General features: G+C 42.3%; 1 protein-coding gene across 2 annotated transcripts in view; it reads left to right on the top strand.

Annotated features, from left to right (window-relative positions):
- Positions 1 to 12,133, top strand: part of MCM9 (minichromosome maintenance 9 homologous recombination repair factor) — a 46,846-nt gene extending 34,713 nt beyond the window's left edge. Inside the window, exons 8-12 of one of the 2 annotated variants that reach the window (XM_056856633.1) lie at positions 2,715 to 2,917; positions 6,062 to 6,265; positions 7,366 to 7,448; positions 9,229 to 9,374; positions 10,631 to 12,133. In XM_056856633.1, the coding sequence (XP_056712611.1) occupies positions 2,715 to 2,917; positions 6,062 to 6,265; positions 7,366 to 7,448; positions 9,229 to 9,374; positions 10,631 to 12,125 (2,131 nt within the window). In that variant the 3' untranslated portion in view covers positions 12,126 to 12,133. The remainder of the gene's footprint in view (positions 1 to 2,714; positions 2,918 to 6,061; positions 6,266 to 7,365; positions 7,449 to 9,228; positions 9,375 to 10,630) is intronic. The other variant, XR_008933672.1, reaches the window with a different exon arrangement.
- Positions 12,134 to 12,527: the final 394 nt, after the last annotated feature.

Raw genomic sequence — 12,527 nt, 5'->3', positions numbered from 1 at the left:
TGGTGGATACCATCTATCACAATCCGTGTGTACTGAGTGAGAGAGAGAGAAAGCAGTCTAATGTGACTAGCACATTACTTTTGCAGGACAATGACTCAGCTCAAACCCAACCTCTTTCTGACTATATATTACTCTTCCTACACACTTGACACTGAGAGACACTGTCCTTCAGTGTTAATTCTCTGAAGATGCCTGCCACAGTTGCTGGCGAAACGTCAGGAAAGAAAATTCCAAGACCACGGTTACACAGCCCGGATAACCTACAAGAACCAATGAACTCTGACCGTGAAAGCCTTCGACAATATTTAGAAAGCAGTCTCTCTCTGCTTTCCAAAATGTTCAGTTGGAGTTTTAATTTTTCTCCTTAGTCCCTTTACTTAGTTTACCTCAGTAGAAATGAGACATCAGGGACTTTTTCAAAAACAACCAGGTAACAGATTTATTAAACACCGCACAAGGGATGGACTTGGAGGGGAAATGGTAGGTAGGGAAAGTATAGAACCAGAGCTAGTTTTAAAGTTTTACTGCAGAGAAGGCATAGGTCTTAGATGGCTTAGTTGGTACAGAATAACAATTCTTAAATTAAGTTCCCAAATTCAGTTCACAGAACTTCCTATAGATGTTCCTATTCAGACTCTGCTGCCTAGCTAACAGGGAAGTATGGAGATTATACAATCTCTCCCCCCACCCCGCCCGAGAACAAAGAAGTATGGAGGTTGTTCCTCAAATCTCTCTTCCAGTTCTCTCTATAGATCTACCCCACTTTTGTGGCAGTAATCCCTTAACAAAACCCCGTATCTGGAATATCTCCTTCCCAGACCCTTTCAGTGACCTGAGATCTCCCGATCTCCACCTGTCACTCCACAGGAGTTGTTTCACAACTGTTTAGGCAAACCCGAAGCCTCAGGTTCCCAGCTACTGAGCAAGCAGGTTATCAAAAACAGACCCCCTCCCTTTTTTTAGGAAAGAGAGAGTGACCTTAGCTCCGCCCACTCCCGGCCAGTCCCCCCCCCCCCCCAGTTTCTCTCAAAGATTAACTTTTTGTTCTCCACACCATCCATGCTTAGATCTGGACCGGGAAGTGGGATGGATTCTTTTTATTGGCTATTTGCTTCTTTCTGCTTCATCATCTTCCCAGCATGTAGCAGCACACTGATGAAACTTCTATCAACAGTAAAAAAAAGAAGAAGAGTTAGTTTTTATATGCCGACTTTCTCTGCCACTTAAGGGAGAATCAAACCGGCTTACAATCACCTTCCCCTCCCCACAATAGACACCCTGTGAGGTAGGTGAGGCTGAGAGAGCTGTGACTAGCCCAAGGTCACCCAGCTGGCTTCGTGTGTAGGAGTGGGGAAACATGTCCAGTTCACCAGATTAGCCTCCACATCTCACGTGAAGGAGTGGGGAATCAAACCTCGTTCTCCAGATCAGAATCCACCGCGCCAAACCACCGCTCTTAACCACTACACCACGCTGGCTCTTTGATTTGCGGTAACTGAATGATGTACACAGGCTGCATAAATGGGAACAAATAATATTACTTGACTTGATGTTTATATCTTCCTTGTACTAAAATAAGAGTAGACACGAGCACAGCCTGAAATTGGTCTTAATTTGGAACTATTTTCAGTGGAAATGGCAAACTGCTTTTAGCCAGGAGAGCCTAGAAACAGTTGTTTTGTGTTGCTGAGGGAATATGAGACCCTTCTTCCATTCCAAGTACGTGCGTCTGAGGCTGCATCCTTTCATTCCCATATTTAGAAATCCTTAAGGCATTACAGAGTGGGGGCTATAGGGATGATGTCTTTTTTTCCAATTTCTGTTGTTACTGGCTTAGAGTCAAAATACTTTTTCGCATGTAACAGGCTACAAATATGAAAGGAAAGATTCTCGTGCCAGGCTTGTTGCCTCTCAATACATGAAGTAAGAGCTAAGATGGTGCCAAGTGATCTGGAAATAGATCACTTATAAGTCAGATTTTGAACAGGTGTGTAGATAAGCCACATTGAAAGGGTTGGGGTGTGTCTACTTAGAGCTCTGAAAACAACCCTCAGTTCAAGTGCAAATAAATTAAGGAGGGGGGAAATGTTGCACTGTGGTGAGTTCTCACAGACACCCCTCCTGTGAGCAGAACTGTTTCTACAGTGTGTGATGTATATGTGTGTGCACATCTGTATATGTGTGAATTAGTGCCCATGCATCAAATAGACAGCTAGCCAGCATATGTATGTGTGAATGTCAGTGAATGTCAGTGATCAGGGTGACACAGAGCCTGCACATGCATTTGTGGGACAAGCGTACGCTTAGTATTAATGTGCTAGTTCAATTTACTAGCTTTTGATTAAAAAACAAACAAAAACCCTACTGGACCTCTAGGTAAGAACCTTGTGGGCTGGAGTGGAGTGAAGATGAAATTTGTGTTACTTGACAAACAATTGTATTGGTCAGATCAGTAAAATAGTAGCTGATTGGCACTAACGTGACCCTCTAGTACAAACATAGTCCCCTATCCCTGCCTATATTGGTGGTCCTCTACATACAAACATGCCACACTCTGCATCAATTACCACCTATCACGTCACCTATCAGCCCTTCAGGAATCATCAACATGAAAGACATTCTGCCTTGACGCTGATATGTTCAGTTTTGTATGCCTAAAATTTAGCTGTTGGGTCAAATGGAATTAATTGTAGATCATCTCTCTCTCTCTTCAGCATAGTGTGCAAACTAAACACAAGGACCACTATACTGGCAGCAACCAATCCAAAGGGGCAGTATGACCCTAACGAATCTGTTTCTGTGAACATCGCACTTGGCAGTCCTCTTCTTAGCAGGTTTGACCTCATTTTGGTATTGCTGGATACAAGAAACGAAGAATGGGATCGTGTAATCTCTTCTTTCATACTAGAAAATAAAGGTAAAGGTGGGCTTTAATTTGATAGGATGCATCTCAGTCTGTACACTGAAAAAGGCTGTTTCTTGTGGTGCTCAAAGAGAATATTCCCAAAATATAGACCTCCCCCCAAACATCAGAAATAACTAACAAAGCAAACAAAGAATACATTTTGAAATAGCCAACCAAGGAGATCTTGCTAGTTTTCATATTCCTAAATATTTAGTGTGCCATTACTACTTGAAACTGACGTTTGGTTAAAAAATTATTAACCATTTTATGTTCATTGGAAGTGGAATACACAAGATTACACAGACTCAGGCTTAAACTACAGGATATGTCTATTGCATTTGAACCCTGACCTGATCTGCTTTCCCTGCATATTTCCTTATAGAGTTTTTAGCAACTGACTCTTGGTGTTAGATGAATGTGGACTAAATTATGGGTTCAAGTAATATATATTTGTGTAAACCTTTGCTTTCATAGATCCTGTCATTATTGAAATATTAAAAAATACTTAGTGATGCCAGTAGGGACCAAATGATACAAAATGTTGAGTAACCAGTTGCCTCAGGGTCCCTCTGACCTGACTAATTTTCCTGTAGCCACACTGTAGCCGTGGGGAACTTACTTCCCCGAGTGCCAGAGGGCCTGATTCAAATTGGAACCATGGTGCCTGGGACGAGGGGCTCCAGCTTCCCTACACAACCGTGTTCCTGAGCCAAAAAGCCGGTCTGGGTAGACAATACTGACCTTCATAGATAAATGGTCTGACTTGGTATAGGACAATTTTATGCATTCATTATGTGGATGTATGAGTTCCCCAGACCCAACTCTTTGTCCAACGTTGCACAGCAGCTACAGAGAACAGCATTTTAAAGGTCTGCGGGGGTCCAATTTGGGTCAGTGCTGCAGTGTGGAGGGAGGAAGAGCTCCTGCCTTCTCCTCACTATTTTTCAGAAGCCAAAGCAGCCCTCAGGGGAGATATTTTCCCCATTTTGGAGCTGTACATAACATGTTTAGGCCAGTCAGGAGGCAGTGGGGGTCCCCCTGGGAGAGATTATCAAGTTGCCCTTTAGTATTGGGACCTTCCTGGGGGGTTTAAAGGAGGCAGTTCTGTGTCCGCTCTTTAAAAAACCATCATTAGATTCTAGAGAACTGGCCAGCTACCAGCCAGTGTTGAATCTTTCATACCTGGGTAAGGTAGTTGAGAGAGCAGCAGCTGAGCAGCTTCAGGCCTTTCTGGACAAAGCATCGGTCCTAGACCCATTTCAGTCAGGCTTCCGCCCTGGTCATGGGATGGCAACGGCTCCGGTCACCCTCACTGATGATCTCCTTTAACAGGGCTGCTGATATTATTAGATCTGTCGACAGCCTTCGACATGGTCGATCATGATTTTTTACACCACTGCCTTGCCGAGATTGGGATCTGGGGTTCAGCCCTTCAATGGCTGCGCTCCTTTCTCCAGGGCGGGGACAGAGAATAGCACTGGGGGGGGGAATGTTGCAGCAACACCTTTTGGTGTGTGGGGTACCACAAGGTGCAATCCTCTATATGCGCCCTCTCGCCCAGATTGTCTGGAAATTCAGGCTAGGGTTGTCATCAGTACACTGATGACACCCAGCTTTACCTGTTGATGGACAGTTATCCGGACTTCGCCCCGGACACACTGGCCAGGTGTTTGGATGCTGTGACTGAATGGTTGAAGCAAAGCCGGCTGAAATTAAATCCATCAAAGATGGCATTCCTGTGGCCCAGCCGGGGCGGATCTGGGATGGGGTGCCAACTCCCGGTTCTTGATGGCATGCATTTAACACCTATCCCTGTGGTCAGGAGCCTGGGTGTGACCCTTGACGTCTCCTTTTCAGTGGAGGCACAGGTCACAGCCATGGCCCCGATGGCTTTTTACCATCTCCGTTGGGCCCCACAGTTGGTGCCTTACCTCTCCCACCCAAACTTGGCCACAGTGATCCATGCAACAGTCACGTGCAGACTAGATTACTGCAACTCAGTCTTCATGGGGCTGCCCTTGAGCCTGATCCAGAAACTCCAACTGGTGCAGAACGCTGCAGCATGGCTCCTTAACTGGGACCCCACTGCAGGCACATATTAAGCCAGTTATCTACCATCTGCACTGGCTCCAGCTGGAGTATTGGATCTAATTTAAGGTGCTGGTGATGACCTTTAAAGCCTTATATGGGCTGGGACCTTCATATCTGTGGGACCACCTCTCCTGGTATGCTCCCCAGAGAACACTACAATCTTCAAACACAAATCTGCTGGTGATCCCCAGCCCAAAGAGTGTCCAGCTAGACTCAACCAGGGCCAGGGCTTTTTCTGCCCTGTCCCCTGTCTGGTGGAATAACCTCTCAAGTGAGACTAGGGCCCTGTGGAACCTTCGGGATTTCCGCAGGGCCTGCAAGACAGAGCTATTCCACCAGGCCTGTGGTTGAGGCCAGCTACGGGTTTCTCCATCAAGGCTGGGCTCCCTACCCTGCACACACACACACACACACACACCCCATCTTTGGTGGATGTGTAATACAGCAGACTGCTGCGGCCATATATCACACTAGCTGCGCCTTTTTAGAATATACTATTGCTGAGGATTGTATGATTGTTTTATTATGTTTCATGATATCATTATATGATGTGAGTCACTCTGAGTTTGGCTCTTAGACTGCATTAACTCTGCGTAGGATTGCACCATTAAGCTCAATTCTGACATCACATGAAACCAAGGTCTATATTACCTGTGGTTAATTTGTGAAACCAGGGTTCATTTGTTACTTAAATCCTGGTTTGCCTCAACAAATGTTTTCATTATCTTTTCTCTGTAGCCTAGGAGGGCATTATTGGGGAACAAGCCAGGATTAAGTCAGGATGTCTGCATTTGTACATCATGAAAAGTTATAGTTAAGACTAAATGGTTTCTTAACCACAGTTAGCCTAAACTGTGATTTTTCATGGTGTAAAAATTCAGACATCTTGACTTAATCTTGGTTTGTTCCATGGTGATCTTGGTTTCGTATCCTGGGTTGATGGACCCCAACTAAACATAGTGGAGTGGCCTACATTCCGACAATTATTTTAAGTATTAAGTACATATTAATACATATTAAGTATGTATTTCTTAACATAGTTTCTTTTTAAAACCATTTTTACAGGTTGTCCAAGTGTGTCTGAAAAGCTGTGGACCATGGAAAAAATGAAAACCTATTTCTGTCTCATAAAGAACCTACAGCCAGTGTTGACAGACAAAAGCAACCTCATTCTTGTCCGCTATTACCAGATGCAGCGGCAAAGCGATTGTAGAAATGCTGCCCGCACTACCATCCGCTTATTGGAAAGTTTGATACGATTAGCTGAAGGTGAGACCTTGGTATTTTTTTCTCCTTTTCCAACAGTTGTACTGGGCAAAATATATTATTAAAGATTTTGGGGAAGAGATGGAGCCAACAGTTGATGCAGCTTTTTAGACTATCTCTTAAATACAAGTTTGATACAATTGAAACCTACTTTGAATATTGTATGGAGACCACAGAAAAAGCACTTAAGTGTGATGACACTTCATAGGCTAGGTATAGCATCTGGAAGGTTCTTGATGAATATTTGTACACTTATGCCCCTGCCAACGTTGTTGTACATTCCAGGCAGTGACCACACTGACTTACATAGGCATGAACTGGTGCAAAGACTAAGATGTTTTTAATGCCTGCCTCATGAAGCTTGGGCAAGTACTTTTCTATGGAAATGAATTACACCTGGAAGTGAGGCCATTCTAGACACAGTCCTTGAGAGTTCCAGGCACCACCCCACCTTGGGTGGCCTTTCAGCCGATGGAAGGATTTCTGACAGTGAAATGTAACTTCCTCAGGTCCCTCCTCCTACTACAGCCCCAAATGTCCCCCAGAATGCTGTTCTGGGTGGGGGGGAGGCCTATCCGCAGAAGCAGCATTTGGGGGACAATTTGTGCTGAAGCAGGAGGGAAAAGCAAGGAGGTTGCTAGAATGTCTGCATTTGTACATCCTTTAAAATCTGTCAGCAGAAAAACTGTGGGACCCAAGCCATGACACTTACTTTTGCTTCTAAGTAGGTCCTAGACCCTCCAAGAAGATGAGTGGAAGGCCTCAAGTTGTTGTGTTATATAAAATGAGGGATTCTGTGCCGTGCTCTCTGAACACCAAAATTGTGCTCTGAATCAGTCATAAAAACCAGAAAATATTATCAGCATATCCAACTATTGCCACCCATGGGAAACAATTGCCATTTTCTCTGAAGGGCTGCTGTTTTTCTGCATTCTTGTACATTAAAACGTATTAAAGATTTGGGGGGAGGTGTTTTGTTTTTGCTAGTTAAAACAATTATTGTTAGAATAATGCCACCTTGGGATTTCTGAGTGGGCAACAGTTATTCAGTTTTGCTCTTCAATTTTACTGATCTGTTGTTTAATTTTTGAACACACTATTAGCTCATGCCCGATTGATGTTTAGGGATAGTGTGACTGTGGAAGATGCAGTAACTGTGGTTTCAGTGATGGAGTCTTCTATGCAAGTAAGTTTCTTTATACATATTGTAACAGTCCCGTGTAGAACATGTGACCACAAGCACAAGGAGCCATGCCCACAATTTTGAGAACTCCTTAAGTGACGTGCCAGTGCTTGTGCATTTGAGCCTGTGAATAAGATGCTTCTGTATCCTGCTCTGGTCACACTCATGACCTTTCATGGGAGGTTTTTTTTTCATATATAGCAGTGATCTGTTTTCCTTAAGTGGCTTTGTAAGGTAAGATTTATACAGTGCTAGGGTGTCCTAGAAGCTGTACAGAAATGACATGATCTATACCAGAATGTGGTGGGACATACAGGCCAGACATTGGATAGAATTGTTGGAGCTCGGCATTTGGACAGAGATCAGGGATTGATACCAGGTAGCAGGGATGATCATGGAAGAGAAAGGTAAGGTTAGAATAATTCTGGAAATGATTTGTTATGAAATGTGTTTTTAGAAAGTCGTCTTTTTCAGGAACCAAGCCTTTTGAAAAGTGCCATTTTGTTTGAGCATATGTGGCCGTGTGGCTCAATGCTTGTTGTCATGTTTCCAATCTCATGACTATAATTAAGAGATCAATAGTACTCAGGGTTTGCATGCCCCTGCCTTTCCCTCCTTCCTCCTAAGGACTGCCTCTTACAGATCCCTTCTTTCCTCTTCCTCTCAGGTTTCTGTTTCCTTCCCACCCTTAGAATTACCATTCCATCTGCACAGCAATGGACATTCATCATAGTTAATTTCAGACCAGTATTTGATTCCACCATCTAACCAAGGTTTCATACTTTGGTTTAAAACAAAAGATGGATCAAAGTAAACATGCAAGTAGCAGCTCTGCATGTTTAAATAAGAACAGCCAATCCATGAGGGTGGATCAGTTTTTAAAAGGGACATATGCAGGTGAGGAGTGCCAAACCTCCCACTAGCCACAGCTCCCTTCCCACTGCCTGCATCCCAACATAGGAAGTGATCTTGACTGTAAAACAGAGCATTTGGACGACATGGTTCTCCTGCTAATCTCACTACTGGTAGGTCACGTAACTGTGATTAGCATAATAACTATCCCACTGGAATCCGGGTGTCATGTCTATGTTCTAGGGATGAAGTTGTCTGAAATACAGGAACAGTATTTGTAAAAATGGTGTGGTCACTTTATAAGACCCCTACAGAATGGAGTGTTTTCACGTTATTTTTCTATGTTTGTAAAACTGGGATAACAATATCTGCCTGGCTGTTAAGAGATTAATTAACTTTTGACATCTTCGTTTGGAATGCAGCTATCCAAACAGTGTTATAAAACATATCTTCATTATATGGAAAGTAAGATGTACTATAGGCACAATATATTCATATGCAGCTCCTTATGGTTAACAGGATGATCCCCATTTTCAAACACCATGATGTCGAAAGTTAATTAATCTTTTAACAGCCAGGCAGATGTTATTATCCCAGTTTTACAAACATAGAAAATTAGTGACAGAAAAGCAGAATCGCAGTAATTTAGAAAAAGTGGCATAGAACCTGAACAGACCCTCCCTTCTATTCCTTTGTTTTTACTGTAAGCCAAGCTTCTTTTCACCCCTTTTAGCATTATCAAATGTATTCATAAAGAAGCTAGAATTTCTTCAGGGTCTTCAGAGACTTTTCTCTGTTAACGCTTCTTTTCAGTAGTTAAGGATAATTTTATTCATTGCTAAAAAATATGCAAGTTGTACAGCTGTTTAAGTTAATTCATGGATTTCAAACAATGAGCCCAATTATAGGGTGTTTTTTTAACCCCCTTTAGGGGGGCGCACTTCTTGGAGGTGTCAACGCACTGCACACTTCATTTCCTGAAAACCCAATAGAACAATATCGAATGCAGTGTGCACTGATCTTGGAGAAGCTGGAGCTGCAAGACATTCTGTGTGAGGAACTCCAAAGACTTGATAGGTGAGAAACATTTACCTGGGAGGGAAAGAGGGAGAAAGAGAGAAATATTTAAAGTGGTGCTGTTACAGGCAATGCAGTTTTACATGATGACCATCATCTTACTAAGCACTGGCTGTATCCACATGGCCAGGAAATCTAAAGAAAGATCTGACTGCATAATGAAGCTGTTGTGCTGGCCAATGGCCGTAACAATAAATGTAAATAATGAAGCTGCATCCCTCATACTGTGTGAAAATGTGGGAGTAACAGGGGAATATTAAACCCTCTTCATTACATGCCCAGTTACTGCAAATGGCCAGCTTCTGAAGAAGAAGTAGCTTTCACATACAAAATTTAGAAGTAGCAGCTATGCAGAAGCATCTGAATCTACCCAAAGAACTTTTATGACTCTGGTATGAAAGCAAGCAAGAGTAATCCTATCATGCATTCTTGGACAACCTATACACACACACTGTTTTTGGATTGAAAGTAACATCTGGCCATATTCAGCTCATGCTGGCTTCACATATCTATACGAGCCGCTACATCCCATAGAATAAAGGATGCTTCAAAAGTGATTAATGGCACACATAGAGACTACAAATTTCTAGCTGGTTATTTGTTAGCAAGAGGACCCAGCTGACTGATTCATCCCACGTGTGTGGCACTGATTTTGTATCATTGAGAGCAAATACGTTAAAAATGGATAAATGTCTTGGCATGTAAAATGAACAACCCAAAGAAATAACCCTGGAATTGCATTTTTTAAGTTAATATTCCTAACATGATTTGGCAGGGTATGCTACAAAACCCTTTAGAAGTAACTGATTTACTATTGAGTTATTAGTGTATGGTCATTATGTATTTACTTTACATTTTTAAAAACGTCATACTTTGCCTGCATTATAGTAGTATCAAATTGTCCTTATAACTACCTAATAGTCCATAGTATTGAAATTACTGTTTAAAAATGAAATATATCCACCAAAATCAAACTCTGCATTTAATCTAACTAAAATATGGTTTGCATAGGATTTTTTTGTATTGGCACATAAAATATTCTGTTAATTTGCTGTAAAATAAAAATTCTGGTTTTAACTTTCTTAAATGTGCTAAGTTGTAAAATTGCCATTTTCTGAGTCTCTGAAATGCAGGAAATTTGGGGCTGGAACCCAACTGCTAAATATTCAAAGAATGTAAGCTTGAGGTCACAAAACAAAATAAAATTTTTTGACTTTTATAAAATTATATTTATAAAATGTTTTTTTATTCTGTAGATTACAGCATGAAAATCCATGCCATTTTCATCCCTCTCAGGAGGCAAGGGACAATGGTCCTGAGGCATCTTTTAGCAATAACACACTTGAAAAACCAGAAGAATCATCTCATCAGCAGTATTCAGATGGAGCAGACAATACTCAAGTCCAGCCTCACTCAGCCAGAAGACACCCTGAAGATGCTGAGCACCCAGGAGGATTCTTAAGCAGCCAAACCTCCAATGCACCACCACAGCAGAACAAACATAGCGAGAACACCAGTGATGGTGGCTTACGCTGGTTTGACAGTATAGTGGGTGGCAGTGAAACTGAGAAGAGCATTTGTGAGCCTCCATTTGCCAGCACCTCTCGAGATAGTTTGACTTTGAAAGCACCAAACAACAAACCCTATTCTAAAGATAGAAATTATTTAATAGAAACCAAGCATGCTGAGATGGGAGAATCACTGACAAGAACAGCTCCAAGGGATACATGCAGACAGGTAGTTGTTTCTGGCCTGGAGGGGGGAAAGAAAGAAAAGCCTCCAAGTTTCTCTTCTGGAGCAAGCAACAAAGACTCAGGTGCAGCATTTCCGACACTACCTGATTCGGTGGTTACCCAAGTGGCCTCTAAGAAATGGCAGCGTGTAAACATCAAAAAGGTGCGTGGGTTTTGTGCAATTACACCAGATCCTAAGGCTGCCGGTGCTCTTGCTCCATTTTCTCCCCATCCAACAGTTGCTCCACAGTTTCCTGCAAATGATTTGGGTGTTCTCCCATCACACAATGTGTCAATAGATCAGAGCTTGGTGACTTCAACCAGGAAACGAAGTAGAGATCACCTCAATAAAGGAGGCGTGACAGGATGTTTTGATGAGTCTGATATCCAAGAGATAGCTGGACAAAAAGTTGCTAAACTAGCTACATTTGTATTTAGGCAGAAGCCAAAGCTTGCTAACTCTTCTGAAAATGAGAATTGTGCCAGATTGCTGGGAACAGTTTGCAGCCCTCAAAGTATTCCTAGAAATGTATCAAAGAGAGAAAGGGCCAAGGAGGAAGATTCTGAGACATACCAGAAAGAATGCAATATTATCAATGGTAATAAGAGTATGGAGGAAAGCCCCTGTAATAACAACAGAGAGGAGCAGCAGCAAAGGAAAGTGTTATCCCCACCTTACACAAAAGCAAAAGGAATGGGAGAAAAAATTGCAGAAGGACTCAATACAAAGAAAGTGTGCCCCAGTACATTGGCCAAATTATCCAGGTTTTCCTTCGTACCAGCTGCTGAATCCAAACCAGAGCGTGCACCTTCCTTAACTGTTGCCAGCAGTGACATGGAAATGCAGAGACTGCCACTGAAGAACCATACTGAAAGTGCCAGCCACTCAAGGAAGTGCTTTGAGGTGGGAGAAGTCAGCAAAGTTACAGGGAAATCTTTGTTTTCATTACCAGATTTTGATGAAGCAGCTCTGGACTTTGATTGGGATGAAAAGGTTAAGAAAAACCCCAAACCTTAAAAACTTCTGCTACCTCCTCAATTTTTAAAAATAATTTTATTATCAATTTAATTTTTGTGTGTAGCAGAAGGCCATAAATAACATAAAATCTAACCTTGCATAAAAGAATAGGATAATGAATGGGCTCTGTACAAATATCTTCTACTTCTGCTGGAGTTTAAAAACAGTGTATTTCTCAATCTAGGTGACCTAAAATGGAGTACTTGAGTCCAGTACAACAGCGTCTGACCCACAAAAACTGCACCCCACAGCTGAAGCCTCCACAGCAGTCCCACTCCCTTGAGTAGGTTTTTTTTTTTCTAGTTGAGGATAACTATCTGAACTGTGTAAAAAGTACTCCATTTAAGGTCTGATTCCATGAGATATCTTGCAGAATAATTATGATGATGCAGAGTTTTTCTG

The sequence above is a fragment of the Euleptes europaea genome, chromosome 10 (assembly GCF_029931775.1).
Source record: "Euleptes europaea isolate rEulEur1 chromosome 10, rEulEur1.hap1, whole genome shotgun sequence".
NCBI classification, from domain to species: Eukaryota; Metazoa; Chordata; class Lepidosauria; order Squamata; family Sphaerodactylidae; genus Euleptes; species Euleptes europaea.
The sequence above is the reverse complement of the archived record's forward strand: the minus strand, read 5'-3'. Positions and strand labels throughout refer to the sequence as shown.